Source organism: Labeo rohita, chromosome 6, assembly GCF_022985175.1.
Source record: "Labeo rohita strain BAU-BD-2019 chromosome 6, IGBB_LRoh.1.0, whole genome shotgun sequence".
In the NCBI taxonomy this organism is placed as follows: Eukaryota; Metazoa; Chordata; class Actinopteri; order Cypriniformes; family Cyprinidae; genus Labeo; species Labeo rohita.
Window position 1 is genome coordinate 27884175 of NC_066874.1, and position 18198 is coordinate 27902372.

The 18198-nt window shown below is 35.0% G+C and overlaps 1 protein-coding gene across 9 annotated transcripts in view; it reads left to right on the forward strand.

Moving 5' to 3' along the window:
* Window positions 1-14001, forward strand: part of chl1b (cell adhesion molecule L1-like b) — a 98199-nt gene extending 84198 nt beyond the window's left edge. For 5 of the 9 annotated variants that reach the window (XM_051112134.1, XM_051112133.1, XM_051112136.1 and 2 more), the window contains 6 exons: window positions 1539-1715; window positions 7338-7445; window positions 8579-8740; window positions 9100-9231; window positions 10766-10838; window positions 12722-14001. In XM_051112134.1, the coding sequence (XP_050968091.1) occupies window positions 1539-1715; window positions 7338-7445; window positions 8579-8740; window positions 9100-9231; window positions 10766-10838; window positions 12722-12923 (854 nt within the window). In that variant the 3' untranslated portion in view covers window positions 12924-14001. Of the gene's footprint in view, window positions 1-1538; window positions 1716-4125; window positions 4156-4622; window positions 4698-7337; window positions 7446-8578; window positions 8741-9099; window positions 9232-10765; window positions 10839-10944; window positions 11002-12721 lie in introns of all 9 variants that reach the window. The other 4 variants (XM_051112138.1, XM_051112139.1, XM_051112141.1 and 1 more) reach the window with 4 other exon arrangements.
* The last annotated feature ends 4197 nt before the right edge of the window (window positions 14002-18198 follow it).

Sequence of the window (18198 nt, forward strand, 5' to 3'; positions counted from 1 at the left end):
AAATAAGATATTTTTGATGAAATCCAAGAGCTTTCTGACCCTGCATAGACAGCAACTACCACATTCAGGCCCAGAAGGGTAGTAAGGGCATTGTTAAAATAGTCCATGTGACATCACTTGTTCAACCGTAATTTTATGAACCTACTAAAATACTTTTTGTGCCTAAAGAAAACCAAAATAACAACTTTATTCAACAATTTACTCTCTTCCGTGTTGGTCTTCGATGAGTGTTCAGGAGAGTACCACAATGTTGTTATTTGTGCTTTCTTTGCGCACAAAAAGTATTCTTGTAGCTTAATAAAATGAAATGTTTTTTTTATTACACTTTGTCTATTTGTGTTTTGTTCTTTAAAGTTAATTTCTCGAAATTTGCGTTTTTCTCACCCCCAAAAATATAGTGCTTTTTTATGAATACATATCCAGAATTTCTGTAAAAATCACCAGTATGTCAACAAAATGAATTGAGTATTTTTGGAACCTGGCTTGATCCAATGTTCAGATTGCAAATTAGTGCATTTTTAATTAGATAATCCATTAGTTATTTTAACATAACATTTTAGAAAACTTGCAATACAGAGGTAAAGGACTTAATGCCCTGTGATAAATTAACTGGGGAAAGGTGACTATCTATTAATTAAAAGATTTACCCTATTCACCTGTGGTGTTTAGAATTTATTTCTTTGTTTCCTATTGCTGACTGTTTACCAGTTATTGCTTGGAAAAACTTTTTTCATTTTTATTCATATTTAACTCAATGAAAGACGTGTTCAGTAGCGAATTAGCATTTATTTATTTATTTATTTATTTATTTTTCAGAATAATTAATATAACCCCCAAAAAAATTTTCAATATTTATTCATATCCACCTGTTTTCTCAACGTGGAAGTAAGCCTATGGATAAGACTTCCAAGAAGAATAACAATGTGCAGTAAACAATAAAACTGTTTGTACTACAAACCAGTGTACTCATAATTAAGATAATACATTAAAATAATATGGTAAGACACACTAATTTGCAATATCAAGCAGTAAAACATGCTATTTTGTACAGCTAAAAATACCTGAATGACTGAAAGCCACACCCATAAAATGTACAAATGGCTGCACCTACTTTTACGGGAAGAAAAAGGTGTATATTATGTAATCATAAAAATAGCCATGACACGTAGTCCATGCCATAACATTGAGATGCTTTTGCATCATACCATAAGACGTAGTATCGTGACAACCTTATTGTCGTCCACTACCACGTTCTGGGTATTGTGACAATCCTAGTGCAGACTGTCAGTCTGTGTCTGTGTCAGTTAACAAAAAAACCCTGAATTTGACCTCTGGCTGACTAAACACGTCTGACATTTCAATGACATGGCCTTCCTGCTACCAGTCCAGCTGAGTGACCAACCGTAACACATGATGAACACATGTCACTTTGCTGCGCAGCTTTCTTTCTTGTTTAGAATCTGTATAATTATAAATTCTAACTATATGAATTGTTTGGAAATGTGCACTGATATGCTCTTTTTCCTTTTCCCATTCAGTAAATGACACAGAGGAACTAGGTTCTCTGATGACCCTCAACATCTCTGCTGACAGCAATAAGCTGCACCTCCAGGATCTGGAAGCACTGAGCAAATACAAGTTTTACCTACGGAGCTGCACGCGGGTGGGCTGCGGACCAGCTGTCAGCGAGGAGCGCACCACTGTCCCCGAAGCCAGTGAGTACGGGCAGCAGCTGCTCAGGGGTGGGGGCGTCTCGGGGGAGTCAGCCTGTGGCATTCCAAAGGACAGAGAATCTGGCTCTCTGACATGGATGACCAAGTTGCTGTTGTTATGGGCATCGACCCGGCGAATGCAGGGGACATTATTTCGACCTCCCATCTCACCAAGCTTTTCATATGCCCATCTAAGCATTTCTTTATAGCTAAACAATATCATAACAGTGTGCGACTGGGCTGCATTCATCACTGTCTTGGAAGACCAAGCACTTATTGATTTGAGGGTAAAAGCTTGCCTGCAAAAAGGAAGAAGAAATGATATGTTGCCTTTGGGGATGGAAATGTTGGATTGTTATTATTAGAGACGTAGGAATAAGTTGGTAATCAACATCAAAAAAGATATTAAAATAAAAAACCACGCAACTGTGAATTTACAGCACATTTATCATGATTAATGGTTCACGCTGCCATACTTATCATCGGCAGTTAGCGGATTGTTGATAAAGTGCTGTTTATTTCCGTTTCGCTGAGGGTTCATAAGGAAGTTGTGTTTGTGGAAGAAATATGATCGAGATGAAAATCCCAAGGCATAATTCCAGTATTCGGCAGAGTAATAGAAAACAGTCAAGAAAAATGACTGCTCTGATGTGAGGGGAGATATCTTTATGTGTCAATGGAAAAACAACCGCCTAACCATGACCAGTGTACATCAAGAAAATCAGATGATTTCAAATACAGTTAGCAAAAAATACAACTGGGAGTATAAAATAGACAATGTCTTATTTTGAAAGTGTCATGGTATTTCTGGACATTTCTGTACCTTGATAATTACCTATCAAACAATGCAATTTTCTTCTTCTTTCATGCACTAAATTTTGAGATTTTGGCCTATTTTACTAGTGTTCTTTCAGATTAGTGGAAAGAAAACATTCAAAATACACATTAAAGTGTACACTTGATCTATTTGCATTTGTAGGTTTCAGTTACAGTTTAAAAGTATCATGGTATTTCCTAGGGCTGGGAAAATAAATCAGTGCATCGCAAATCGAGAAATGATTCTGCATCGATTCTGAGATTTTCTAAATGCATCGCAGTTCTCTCTCAAATCGATTCTGAGCCTAGTTTTTAACAGCAGATGGCACTGCATGCTTTAGAAACAGCCTAAACTTTATTCCTAAAATAATAATTCATAAAGTTCGAAAAGGTTGAAGCGAATTACAAGGGTGTTCACAGCATAAATATGTATAGATGGTCCGTTTGACCGCTCCAAGCATGTAGTAATGGGTCAACTTGACGTAATTTACCATACTATGGATTCACAGACCACTGGCTATGCAGGGTTGTGGCATCTTCGAATATTCATTGATTACTATGCTGAATGATGTCAAGTTGACCATTACAATATGGCGAATATGAGCATTAATCATGTATCATGAAAGCATACATGATGCTCTTTAGCACTCTTCTTCATGAGCGTTTGAGTGTGCAGTTAAAAACTAGATTAGAGTGCCATCTGCTGTTAAAAACTAAGTTTAGAATCGATTCCAGAGAGAATTCGGAAAATCTCAGAATTGATTTATCGTCGCAGCACTGTTTTCATGTATTTCCGGACATGATACCATGGCAATACCCTGTTTTTTGACTTGGAAACATGGTAAAACCATTGTATTTTTTGAAGTGCCTTAGTTTCCATGTACATACCATGTACAATATGTAAGTTTTTCCCTACTATATGTGGCCCTGGACCACAAAACCAGTCATAAGTAGTACGGGTATATTTGTAGCAATAGACTAAAATACATTGTATGGGTCAAAATTGTTGATTTTTTTGTTTATGCCAAAAATCATTAGGATATTAAGTAAAGAGCATGTTCTATAAAAATATTTAATAAATTTCCTATAATATATATCAAAACATGATTTTTGACTAGTAATATGCATTGCTAAGAATTTCAGCTGGACAACTTTAAAGGTGATTTTCTCAATATTTTTTGCACCCTCAGATTCCAGATATTCAAATAGATGTATCTCAGTAAAATATTGTCATTTTCTAAAAAACAATACATCAATGCAAAGCTTTTTTATTCATTTTCAAAAAATTGACACTTATGACTGGTTTTGTGGTCCAGGGTCACATATCATCATGTACATGCAAATACACATTTCAAAACCCTTAATGCTTTAATGTTTTTGGTGAGGCATTTAAAAATATGACATCGTATTTTTAAATACATTGAAATTGAATTTTCCAAGCTTCTTGCTATTGCATTCTCACTTTAATGCTTCGGTAACAGGCACTGCTTTCTTGTAAACAAGCTGTCTTATGAACTAAGGTTGTCGTGATTTCAGTGTCTTTCTGTCGTCCTTGCAATATGTCTTTTTCATTGCTTTATTGCTTTTGTTTTGCCAGCTTCAACAGATGTGGCCTCTTTCAACATCAGTATGAAGTCTTCTATTTTCTGTAGCTGTAGAAATAGCTAATACACTAGACTAGAGAATAATTGTAGTTGTATTCTAGGAATCTATCTTGAAAATGCATGTGTTCATAATTGGGTGATCATTTTATTTTCATATACTGTAGCAGCATAATGCTCTTCTATTTTTCCCTATCTAGCTGACAGTATAGGTCTTTCACAGATGGTTGCAAAAGTAGATAAATCTCACTATTAACCTGTCATCTGCTCTATGTTGGTAGCTGAAACTAATCGATTTGTTCCATTTTAATCCTGGTCAATCCGTTCAAAATATTTCTTCCATAATGCTAGGGTTCAGCTAACATAGACAGTTTTTATATTTCATTAGCTCCCGCTTGTTTAGTGCATCACATTCTGATTTTCTGATTCTTTCTTAGCCACATCACTCCCTTAGAATAGTTCAAACCATTTAAAATACTGTCTTTCTTTCCAGGAAAATCCGGCTCACAATTTCCTCCAAGAAAAACCACTGTTTCCCCTGTGGCTAATGCTACTCTTTCTTCTATAGGTACTAAACCACACAAAAACAAGTCTGAAAGAACAAATGAGAAACAAATTGGACTTTTATGCCAGTAAACTCTACAAATGTTCAAAAAAAACAGAAACACATTCAAATGTTTGTACAGTATGATCACCTATTACCATTTATTTGATCAAAAATACAATAAAAACAGTAGGGCTAGGTAAAAAAAAAAATTTGATTTCTTGATTTTAATTGATTTTCATTTTTATGAAACAATATTGTTTATTAAATCACAAGAATTGATTAGTCTAGCCTGCTTTCAGTTAAAGAACAGAGCATTGTAACACACCTCCCATCCAATAAATAGCAATAAGCTTTGTGCTTTGTTGCTTTTGATATGAAACAAAGTTTCATATTTCGAGTTCTGTCAATTTTATTACAGTATTCGAACAATAAATGCAGTTTTGGTGCCGTTTAATGTGTAAACTGTCATGTAACATCACATTTACCTTAAAAAACACATTTGATGACCATGAACTCAACTAGAAAATTAACTCTAATGTAGTGCCAACTGACTCTCATGAATATTTTGGAGCATTAGCTGAGAGATTTTTTTTTTTTCTTGAGAAAATTTGGCATGTACTGTACCTGATGTATATCCAAAACAATCAATATTGAATCAAACTGAATTGCAAGCTTGTGAATCTAATCAAATTGTAAAATTTGAGTCAAAACCCAGCCCTAAAAAACAGTAATATTGTGAAATATGATTACAGCTGTTTTCAAAGCTGGATAAACAAAAAAGTTCAAGCCTCCTCATGTCTAAAGTATTAACAGCTTTAAAACAAGTAAATCCACACAAATCTTACTGACCCCAAACGGTAGTGTATTTATGGATGAAGTGCCAAGGTCTGATTTGTTGAGGCTTATCGGGGGACTGAGGAACAGTGCTGATGTAGCACAGAAGTGGCTTTTAAATGGATAAGAGGAAGCCGTTTAAATTCTGTTGCTAAATTTCCCCACAAAAGTGGCTTTCGGGAGCAGTCTTGCAGGACACGTGTGGCGCGAGCTTTCCTCCCTCCTGCTGTGGCGGCAGATGCGGACTGACAAACCTCCAGCTAGCTTGCTCAATATTTATAGCGCCATTTCTGTGTCAAGCAAAGGTGTCACACCGCACCGATGATTAACGCAATTTCTGCAATAACAGGGTGGATGGAAACGCATCACGATTAGAGGATGTCATTCAGGCATGGGGCGATGGGCAGGATAGCTGTGGTCCTTCAGTGCAGATGGATTCCTGAAAAGAGCCTGAGAATAAATGTGTTCCATTTGCATGTTTTGCCCAAAGGGAGAGGTGTTGTGTGATTGAGATGTGTGGTAATGAGTTTTGACAGCAGACAACAGTCTGCCTAATTGCTACACCTGAAGGTGATGAAAACACAAGTTATCTGTGATTGATATAGCTCCGGTGGCATGCCGTGTAGGTAGCAATTGTCCAAGTCCAATACTTTTGGCTTCCTGAATAGAAACAGTGTACGCTGTCTTCCTGGGCTCTCAGAATTTAGTAACTGTGTAATTATTACTCTGCGACTCTGTCTAAAATTATCTCATATTATTTCTTCTTATTTCGCCCAGTGTAACAAGCACATCATTATTTCAGGTCCTTAATTAGTCATTTAATTACAGAAGACTCGCAGCTATGTTTCTGATGGAAATTAAACCGCACTCCATTCTATCATCTCAAGATCCACTATTTGTTTGTGACATCCCATCACGCTAATTTCTTTACGCTGTGTCCTAACCAGCCGCGACACTCGGGTTTCCAGTGACAAGTAATTAGTCTGACCACAATTAAAGTAAAAATGCTCTGAGACGTAACAAACTACCAGCCAATCAAAACACATTTATTGTTCACATGGTAAAATTACAGTAATTATGAGCTCCTAAGTAGTAAAAAAAAATGTCCTTGTCATCTGGTAATTACGTTTAATTAGTTTGAACGCTCCAGCATTTCTTCCTTTGTGTCAAATACTAGTAAAAGTAATGTATTTATGAATGAATCGGTTATTATGAAGATTTCCATCGAAGCAGATTATTTGTGAACAACTCAGAGTTGTTACTTTTTATGATAATTCCAAGTTGACAAGAAGCTGCACAATATTTTGTTATGCAGAGCTGGACTTTGGACCAGCCCTGTCCAAAAAATTGATTTTATTATTTGGATCTCTAGTTTTACGCCTGGTTAGGACAGTGTTAAGGGCTGTTCACACCAATAACCATAACCATAACTATGTTAGCATCCACATTACCTCACAATAACGTTTTTTTGTCATATGGCGCTTTAAATGTTTGGATGCATTAAAATATTGTTTTTTGTGTGATGTCATTGTTATAGTAGTGGTGTGGACTGTTTTAGAATGATTTTTAAAACCACCTTTATAGTTATAGTTATCCTTGGTGTGAACAAGCCTTTACTAAGATACTTTTTTTTTTTTTTTTGCAGTGCATTGCGACTTAATAATGCATTACAAATTGAAAAATGTGGCTCATAAAAGTTCATATATTACAGTGAATTTAAAGAAAATATAGCAAGCACTCTTCCTCCTCCAAGTCTAACTACATCTAACAAGCTCCTTCGTGTCATTTACAGTACTAACCCTCTGTGTCATTTCTCTCTTTTCTCAGCTTTGTTGAATATTAGCACCTCAGTTAGTCACAACTTTGCAAATATCAGCTGGATTCCAGGCACAGAGCAGACGGAGTCAGAGTTATATGTTGCCTTTATGAACAACCGTAAGCTTTTCTTACTGTTCTCCATCCTTGTTCTTGTAAATTAAACCAGTAATATTTCTCACTCTTGTCCAAATTCTCCATAGTATTTGTGAAGTTTACAAAGTCACAGTAATTTCAATCAAAAATAAGATGATTAGTAATTTATGTAGCCTTTAGAGCAACATCATACATCAAGAAGTAGCTATATACACTACTTGTCAAAAGTTTTTGACCAGTAAGATTTTTTAATGTTTCTTAAGTCTCTTCTGCTCACCAAGCCTGACCCAGAGTACAGCAAAAACAATAAAAATTTGAAATATTTTTACTATTTAAAATAACAGCTTTCTATTTGAATATATTTTTTTAAATGTAATTTATTCCTGAGATTTCAAAGCTAAATATTTAGCATCATTACTTAACATGATCCTTCAGAAATCATTCTAATATTTTGACTTGCTGCTCAAAAAAACATTTATTATTATTATTATTGTTATGTTGAAAACTGTAGATTGAGTATATTTTTTTTTTTGTCAGGCGTCTTGATAAATAGGAAGTTATATATATATATATATATATATATATATATATATATACTGAGAATAATAACACAAATAAATGTTTCTTGAACAGCAAATCAACAAGAATGGTTTCTGAAGGATCATGTGACACTGAGGACTGGAGTAATAATGCTGAAAATTTAGCTTTGATCACAAAAATAAATTACTTTTTAAAATATATTCAAATAGAAAGCAATTATTTTAAATAGTCAAAATATTTCACATTACTGCTTTTGGAGTATTTTGGATCAAAGAAATGCAGGTTTGGTGGACAGAAGAGAATTCTTTAAAAAAACATTAAAAACATCTTACTGTTCAAAAACTTTTGACCGGTAGTGTAGATTTATATCTATGTATCCATATTTTTAACTGAATATCATATATATATTATTAAGGCTGTCAATTGGTAAAAGGTTTTGTTTTTGTTTTCATTTGAGTAAATTAAACATTTTCAATTGCATTGCTTTTTTTAATGTATTACTTAATTGTTGGCAGCCATAATAATTGTTCATAATATATACAGTATAATTACGTGTATATATAATAGAGACTTCTTAATATACTAACACCACATCACCCACTATGTACATCCTGTAGGTGAAGGTAACTGGAAGATTTCCGATGCGCTAAATTCTTCTAAGACTTTCCACCTCATTGAAGGGCTCGAACCTGGGACTGAATACACAGTGCGTCTTATGACTAAAAGCTGGGTTGATAATTCTAGTATTTTTGAAGACGTTATCAGGACCAGTGCCAAAGGTGAGGAGAACGTAGTCTCCGAGATGACAGAAATGCAAAGCAAAAATCGTCTTTGTCTCTTCCTTTCCCATCTCTCATCAAGAGTGCGAGCAACATCCTGTGATAAAATTATCATGCGTGGTGTGCCTCATGTCCATCCCAGAGCATGTGTTCTGAGGACTTGATAAAAGGAATTATGCTTTATCAGCCTTGGCCGTCGATTAATTAGATATGCCGTCTGGCAGTTTAATATTAATATCTGCACATTTCCATTCTAGAGTTTGCCTGGTGTCTCTCATTTAGTGTAAGATGTTCTCGGTGGATGTCAGCAGTCAATGAAGTGTCCTCAGGAAATGTCAAACTTGTTTTGTCTCTCACAGGTCTGGCCAGTATTCACGGAGGCATCTCCAACCAGGGCTGGTTCATCGGGCTCATGTGCGCCATAGCGCTGCTCACCCTCATAGTGCTCATAGCGTGCTTCGTGAACCGAAATAAAGGCGGAAAGTACTCAGGTATTCTCTCAAACAATGAAACAAATCAGCTGCTGGAGAAAATTGCTGTCTTTTGTGAATGTGAACTGAATGTGCTAAATAGCAGTCAGAAAAGCCTAACAAATGTCTAAACTGTCTGGAGAATTTCTTTTAAGAATAAAAAAGCCAAAAGGTTTAACTAGAAGTAAAAAAACACACTGTCAGTAACATGGAAAAACATTGTATATCACATTCACACCTCGATCATCACAGTAGCGCATGGAACATGTTAATGCGTTTATATTTAGAACATTTTGCATGTCTTCGTTGGGGGCTGCAAATTGGGTATGATTCAAGGATCTACCCAACAACATTGTTGTATTTTTGTAACCACTGTAACCTTTGCGACTGTGAGAGTTTTCTAATTACTGCACAGAAACAGCATGAGCCAGATCTGTTCATTTACATGTGTTAATATGAACTTGCAGATGTGCCTGCTGATGCAGTACAATTTTTATAACAATAATCTTAATAAATAAAGAAAGTTAATAGAACAGCTGGTATGAAATGTAATTACCGTCTAACCTTAAATTACCTTTATGCATCTAAAAGTAATTTAAGGTTAGCATATTTACTGTATTTGTACAGTAAATTTCTACAGTATGTAGATACATACTTATACTTAAATTGTCTAAAAATAATGTCTAAGAAAATTTCACCAAACATTTTATTCAGAAAAGATGCTTTAAAATGTGACATTACCTTTAATGCATTGCTAAATTAATTCATAAATATGTGTGGGTCAAAATTATACATTTTTCTTTATGCCAAAAATCATTAGGATATTAAGTTAAGATCATGTTCCATAAATTTTTTTTCTACATTTCCTACCGTTAATATATAAAAACTGAATTTTTGATTTGAAATATGCATTGCTAAGAACTTCCTTTGGACAACTGTAGAGGCGATTTTCTCAATATTCAGATTTTTTGCACCCTCAGATTCCAGATTTTAAAATAGTTGAATGTCTGCCAAATATTGTCCTCAATTTAAAACAATTGATCCTTATGACTGGTTTTGTGGTCCATATATATATATACATAGAGATTTTAAATTAAGGCTGCCAAATGATTAATCGCGAATATTTATAAGTATTTATTATAATTTGTATATGTTATATTATATATAAATACAAATATTTTGTACATAACATATTTCTCCTAAATATATACATTAATTTGTGTGTATTTATATATATATATATATATATATATATGTAATTACACACAGTACACACACATATTTTAGGCAAACTCAAACCTTTATTTTGTATGCGATTAATTGCGATTAATCGTTTGACAGCCCTACTTTAAATACATACTGTACTCATATCACCTATTTGTATATTTATGAATGCAAAGATAATTAAAGGTTAGCATATTTACAGTATGACTTGATCATTTCTTGATTGATTAAATGCACATTATATATATATGAATAAATATAATTTATTAGTTATTTGTAACAATATTTGTAAGTCTCTCTAAATTTACAATGCTCTCTTGTGTTGGTTCAGTGAAAGAAAAAGAGGACCTGCACCCCGATTTGGAGTCCCAGGGCATAAATGACGATACCTTCTGTGAATACAGGTATTTCAAGCAGCCACCGAGATTTACTGCACACATAGTGGCAGAATGACGGCAACCTCTGACACTGTTTCCTTGTAATTTGTGCATTTTTTCTTTGGTTTGAAAGCCAGCACCAAACCAGCCTGAGCTCTGGACGTGCAGCGAGCTAAAGTAACCACCACACGTATGTGCTAAACAATAACAACAAAAAATGTTGTTCACACATCAATGCCACTGATGTGTTCCTGTTTCACGTGGTGCTTTGTGAGTAGCTAGTACACATGTAGCACTTTAGAAACAATGGCTTTGCTGTAAATATGAAAATGAGGTTGTATTGAGATCGAGCGAACAAAAGATTTCCTGGCAGGATGATGGTAAACAATCCGGTTTAGTTGAAAGACACTTATCTTCGGGCTAGCTGTAAATGCGTTGCTTGTTTCATTAATCATCCGGCCATCCAATACCAATCTCTGCAAGAACAGTGTGTCTAGTGACAGTTATTAATCTGAAATATTTCAAGCAGATTATCTGAGACGTGTTCATGATGAGAAAGGCTCAGTGTCTTGAGCTCCACTATTTGAAATACAAGGCTTCAAGGCGTCAAACAGTGTGTGAATGCATGAACTTCACGGTTTGAGTGAAGATAATGCATGCTCAGATGCACCCATCCTCCTTCAGAATCACATAAATCTTAATATGTCTATCATATTAGTCCTTCCATTGGGTTTGGGGCTGGTGGTTTCATAGGCACATGCACTGTGTGTTTGAAACGGGAATGAGTTGTTATGCTGGAGTGTTTCTCTATTGCTTTTTGCTTATTATTTACTCACCCTCATGTCAAACTTTTATGGGATATTTTTTTTTGTTCGTTATATTTCAGGCCTTCTGAAGACAAGTAGCACATTTGTGTAAGGAACAGACTAAGTTTTTGTTCTTCATAAATCATTCCCTTTGTCAAAATATCATAATGTAAGTGACAGTAAAATGTCATTTTTATGTTAAACACATTTTGATGCTGAAAACAGTGAATCACAACTTAAATTTCTACTTTTTTCCTCACACAAAGTTTGCATATGACTTCAGAAGACTTATCGTTCAAAAGTTTGGGGTCAGTAAGATTTTTTAAAGCTTTTGAAAGACATCTTATGCACACCAAGCCTTCATTTACTTGATCAAAAAATATAGTAAAACAGTAATATTGTGAAATATTATTGAAATTTAAAATAACCATTTTTCCTATTTTAATATATTTATACAAATATATGTATAAAATGTGGTCTATTTTGAAAGCTACAAATATTATATATATATATATATATATGTTTTTTTTGCTTCATTATATATATTTTTTTCTCTTTTTTGCTTCTTTTGTAGCATTTGAAGAGTTGAAAACAGCGTTTATTTGAAATAGAAATTTTCTGTAAAATTATGTAACATAACTGTGACATTTGATCAATTTAATGCACCCTTGGTCTCTCTCTCTCTCTATATTATTTTTTTTTTATTTTTTATTTTTTTACTGACCCTAAACTTTTAAACGGTAGTGTATACAATTGGAATAGAATGCACATATGGACTGTCTATCTCATAGTGGTGAATTTTATATTTTATTATGCTTTTTTGTTTCATTTTGGGGATTAAAGGGTCACTATTAATTGTATAGAAGGAGCTGCATAAAGGTTATTCATAAATTGTAAAAAAAAAAAAGGTGGTTTTTGACACAAATGATGTGAGTGCGTACATAAAGGCAGAATATGATTTAGGTAACTGATTGTTTAGAGAGTAGATAGAAAGATAAAACTTCTCTTCATCTTCTAAAGGAAGATATTGGTTTTGCATTAGACCAATCGAACATAGCAAGGACAGAGAGCCAAACTCAGTTATGTTTCCTATGTCTTACACAGTGATAATGATGAGAAACCACTGAAAAGCAGCCAGCATTCGTTGAATGGCGACTTGAAAGGAGGGGACAGCGGAGACAGCATGGTGGACTACGGCGACGAGGACGCTCACTTCAACGAGGACGGCTCTTTTATCGGAGAGTACTCTGGACGCAAGGAGAGGGTCTCCATGGAAATCAAGGGAAACAATCAGAGCACAGCATAATGGACCACGGACAATTTATTTGTTGGACAAGCTCTCGCAAAAGGTCAGTCAAAAGGAAATGGAAGGGAAAAAAAAGCACGGCATAACGGCACCCGAAGGACATTTTTGCAATTAATGTGTTATTGTCAAACTCTCAGTCATACTCACATAATTTTACAAAGCTTAGTTTGTTTTCGCGTGCTGTAACTGATCAATCATGTCAGTTGTGTATACTTTTGTGGGGTGTTTTTGTATTAAGTCTTTGCAAATCATTGGTGACTTTGGAGCTGCCAGGAAGTTTGCTTTTTTTTGGAAATGCAAACTCTGTACACGTTTTTGCTTTCTTCGTGTCATCATATAGCCAAGCGAGTTTTATGTCAGGGTATGAACTTTGTATTTTTATTTTTTGTTTGAAGCAAATATTATTGACATTTTATATTTCAGATACTGTATACTGTGCATTCATTAAATGTGGGTTATTACGTGTACAAAAGAGTTGTTGCTTAAATAATCATAATTTCTGTTGAAATCCAAAAAGCGTAAGGCAACATAAGGGTTGACTCACAATTACTCACATGCTTTGTAAAACATTTTTGCATTAAACTGATTATTATTAACGGTTCGGGCTATACTAACAAGCTGCATAGCCATATTCAGTGCCACATAAACCCTACAGTGAGTTTGCTGCTCTTAACCCATTAGCCATAATACAGTATATCATCAACTAGGCACATATTCAATGTTCATATGTTTAAAAAAAAAACGCCTCTTTTGCCTTAGAATGACCTTGGTAAGTATGACGTAATGAATTACATTCTCATGGATTCTGTGATACAGGGTTGGAATTCCAAAATTCCACATTGGCATTAAATCCTATGAAATAGTTTTATCCATAAATGGACCATTTAGAAACACCTCCAGTCCATTTCTCCTCCAGAAAATGCAATTTTGTTCATTTATGTATGTTTTTGGAATGGCTCCACATAGAGTCAAACCCAGATTCTGTACAATGTTTCTGTAAATTCTGTTTGCATGTTTAAGGATGTTGAATGAGGTTTGTGTGCAGATTTGACATTAAATTGTATCATTTTTTTCTTCACACTGGGTTTGCTGAATGCAGCATCACAGCCTTTTTGCTTCTTGAACCTTCTGTGCTGATTAATGCCTAAACGCATGCATCCTGTTGTGGGGCTTTTATGAACGTGCAGAAAACATTTCACACGGCTTTCATATTCCAGGCCCACTGCTGGATAAATTAAGGTAAAAGCAGAGACTGAGAATGACAAGGACTTAAAAAACACTGAAGTTAACACAGCAAAAAGTATTGGATACTGCAGACAGAGTCTGTGATAAGATATATCGTAAGTAAAGATCTATAAAATAGTACATCTGTCTGAGAGCTACGCACCATAGATTCTGCTATATTCCTGGAATATGATTTTACCAAGCATATCAGACATTGTGCTCAATAAGCTTTCATCCCAGAGGAAATCTATGTATTTGGCTGTAAGAACACGGATGTGCTCTGTCAGGGAAATAACCTTGGTGAAAGTAGTGGAGCAGTTAGAAATGAGACAATGAGAAGAAGAACGGAGGGGTCAGCCACTCTTATGATGTGTTCAGCATATACAGATACGGCATTTCGCAGCAACACAGATATCAATAATGCAACATTTTTACTGAGTGAGCAGCCTGAGGATACAATAGATGAAATCCACTAAATAAAAAGCTGATATTGTATTAGAAAGCCCAAAGATCAGCCTCTGTGGAGCAGCACAATAAAATGAAAATATTGGCAACTTCAATTATAAACTAGGACTTAGAGGCAGGCAGGCAGGCAGATAGATAGATAGATAGATAGATAGATAGATAGATAGATAGATAGATAGATAGATAGATAGATAGAAAAAAGACACAGACAGATAAATGGCCGGACGGCCGGACAGACAGATAGATAGATAGATAGATAGATAGATAGATAGATAGATAGATAGATAGATAGAAAAAAGACAGACACAGACAGATAGATGGACGGACGGACCAGACAGACAGACAGACAGATAGATAGATAGATAGATAGATAGATAGAAAAAAAGACAGACACAGACAGATAGACGGATGGACGGACAGACGGACGGACGGACGGATGGACGGACAAGACAGACAGACAGACAGATAGATAGATAGATAGATAGACAGATAGATACAGACAGACAGACAGATATATAGATAGATAGATAGACAGATAGATAGATACAGACAGACAGAATAAAGACGTGCACAGACAAATAGACAGAAAAAAAGACAGATACACAGACAAATAGACAGACAGACAGATAGATAGATAGAAAAAAGACAGACACAGACAGATAGACAAACAGACAGGCAAATAGATAGATAGATAGATAGATAGATAGATAGATAGATAGATAGATAGATAGATAGATAGATAGATAGATAGATAGAAAAAAGACAGACACAGACAGATAGACGGACGGACGGACGGACCAGACAGACAGACAGACAGACAGACAGATAGATAGATAGATAGATAGATAGAGACAGAAAAACGACAGATACCTACAAAACAAAAAAGGCAAATAGACAGACAAACAGAGAGAGAGAGAGAGAAAGGTAGAGAGAAAAGAAACACAGACAGATAGATAGATAGATAGATAGATAGATAGATAGACACAGACAGATGGACGGACGGACGGACGGACGGACGGACGGACGGACGGACGGACGGACGGACGGACAGACAGACAGACAGATAGATAGATAGATAGATAGATAGATAGATAGATACAGACAGACAGAATAAAGACGTGCACAGACAAATAGACAGAAAAAAAGACAGATACACAGACAAATAGACAGACAGACAGATAGATAGATAGAAAAAAGACAGACACAGACAGATAGACAAACAGACAGGCAAATAGATAGATAGATAGATAGATAGATAGATAGATAGATAGATAGATAGATAGATAGATAGAAAAAAAAGACAGACACAGACAGATAGACGGACGGACGGACGGACCAGACAGACAGACAGACAGACAGACAGATAGATAGATAGATAGATAGATAGATAGATAGATAGATAGATAGATAGATAGATAGATAGAGACAGAAAAACGACAGATACCTACAGACAAAAAAGGCAAATAGACAGACAAACAGAGAGAGAGAGAGAGAAAGGTAGAGAGAAAAGAAACACAGACAAATAGATAGATAGATAGATAGATAGAGATAGATAGATAGATAGATAGATAGATAGATAGATAGATAGATAGATAGATAGCCTCCCATAGCCTCCAAAATACTTCCTGGACATCTGAAAGAACAGGCTCAGCGCATTGCAACTTGGCAGCAACTTGGTCCCCAAGTCTAAGGCACTGTCAGCTATTCACTTCGGATGAAAGCTTTATTCATCATAATTTTTCTTCTATGTAAAGCAACTTCAGCAAAGTAAAGAAGAGAGGAGTTCTTATAAGTTTTAAAAGATGTGAACTCTTTTTTTTTTTTTTTTTTTTTGTTTCAGAGACAAAGTGAGTACTATTTGATGAGTAACATGATCTTGACATAGTGGCTACCTGAGCTGACCCTCTCAATGGAGAACAGAAGAGTTTTTATTTGGCCACTGATATAACAGATTATCTCAATGATACATTTAGTGCTTGAGTGTTTTCGTCAACGTTTGGCTGGTTAGCATGACCCAGTTTGTCTCTGCTGAGATCATGCATGTTCTTCCAGCACCATCAAACATTCAGTTCCTTGCTATTGCAGAAAAACCTAGACTTTTTCATTTTTTAAAAAAAGCAATTTTGTCATATCTTTTCTAAGGACTACTTTCAAACACTGAGTCAACTGTTTGTAAAAGCTCTGAAAAAGTATCAGCATTTTATTTTCTTTATCTAACCTTCAGCTTGAGACTTATGCATTGGCTTAACAGTACAAAAAAAGATCTGCATCGTCACAATCTCTTTATACTGTATCTCTATAATTCACAACTTCACATTTCACACTTCCCAAATTCTCACATTTTCTATGTGTGCTATCTTTCAAATATGTAAACAGATTTATAATTGCTCTGTCTCCTGTTAGCATTTATTTTGCTTTTGGATTCACATACTAGTGCATTGCCTACATTTTCTATAATGAGGGTTCGCATTTCAGATATCAGATGAAGCTTCTGCAGCATCCAATCAACAGCCATCTCGTTTTTACAATTAGGAGTCTAGACAGCAGCCTGACCCAAAGATGCTAAAATATTTGCGTATTTAATTCATTTCTGTTTCTTGCATATACTGTAGCTAGAGACAGACCTCAAGTGAAGATGGGGCCACAGCGCAGTGCTCACAGAGACAGTGTATTGATTGGATTTTCTGCAGTCTCTGTCTTCATTTCTTGCTGGAGCTTAGCAATGCATTTTTTTTTTTTTTTTTGCTTTAAAATGTGATACCTAAAATAAAAGCGCAAGTTTCAAATTAATAATGAATATGGCTAAAGTTCAGTATTATTTACAGAAGCATTGAGGCATGTTTAGCTGGCATAGTAGTATTTATATACATCATAATTTTTGAGGTGGCTTTAAGTGCATATTAAGAATTAAGAATTCATAAATCAAAAGGTTTCCTAGCCAAGTAAATTAGGTCTACACTTAATAAATACAGATATGAAATATTTCACCACACACAATTATATCAAAATGTGTGGTTTTGGCGAGTTACTTCGTAAACATAGTCGTAAATGAGTTATAATGAGGATATGTGACAGATCCCCGTCATGTGCATCAGGTTTTAAAGATAGAGCGCTGATTTTAAAGTGAAACCTGCTGAAGTCTGTCATTGATGTAAATCAAAGAATAAAAGAAAAAGAGAAATCACTCGACTGCTGTAGTCGCCAATTAACTTTTGTAGCTTGAATAAAGATTAATCTTATCATATACAAGATTGTGAAGTTTGTTTTAAAAACCACTTAAATAAAAAGATGTTATATATTTCAGAGCCTATTAAATGTTAAAAGTAATGGCTTTCAGTTATACTGTAATGTTGAATGGCTGTAATTAATAGGTAAAACTTAGTACAGACACCAGTAGCAGGACAAATTAAAAACATAATATGTTTAGTCACTGTAGTAGTAATAACTGTCTGTTTTTGCAAAAAGAGTTGGCCTGTGAATTTTATCACGTCACCAGCCATTGGCAGGTGAAAAAAAGTTAGTTTTAGGCCCTGTTTAGAAATCAGAATGTTGCGACTGACCAATTAAGGTGCGGTCAAATAGAGAT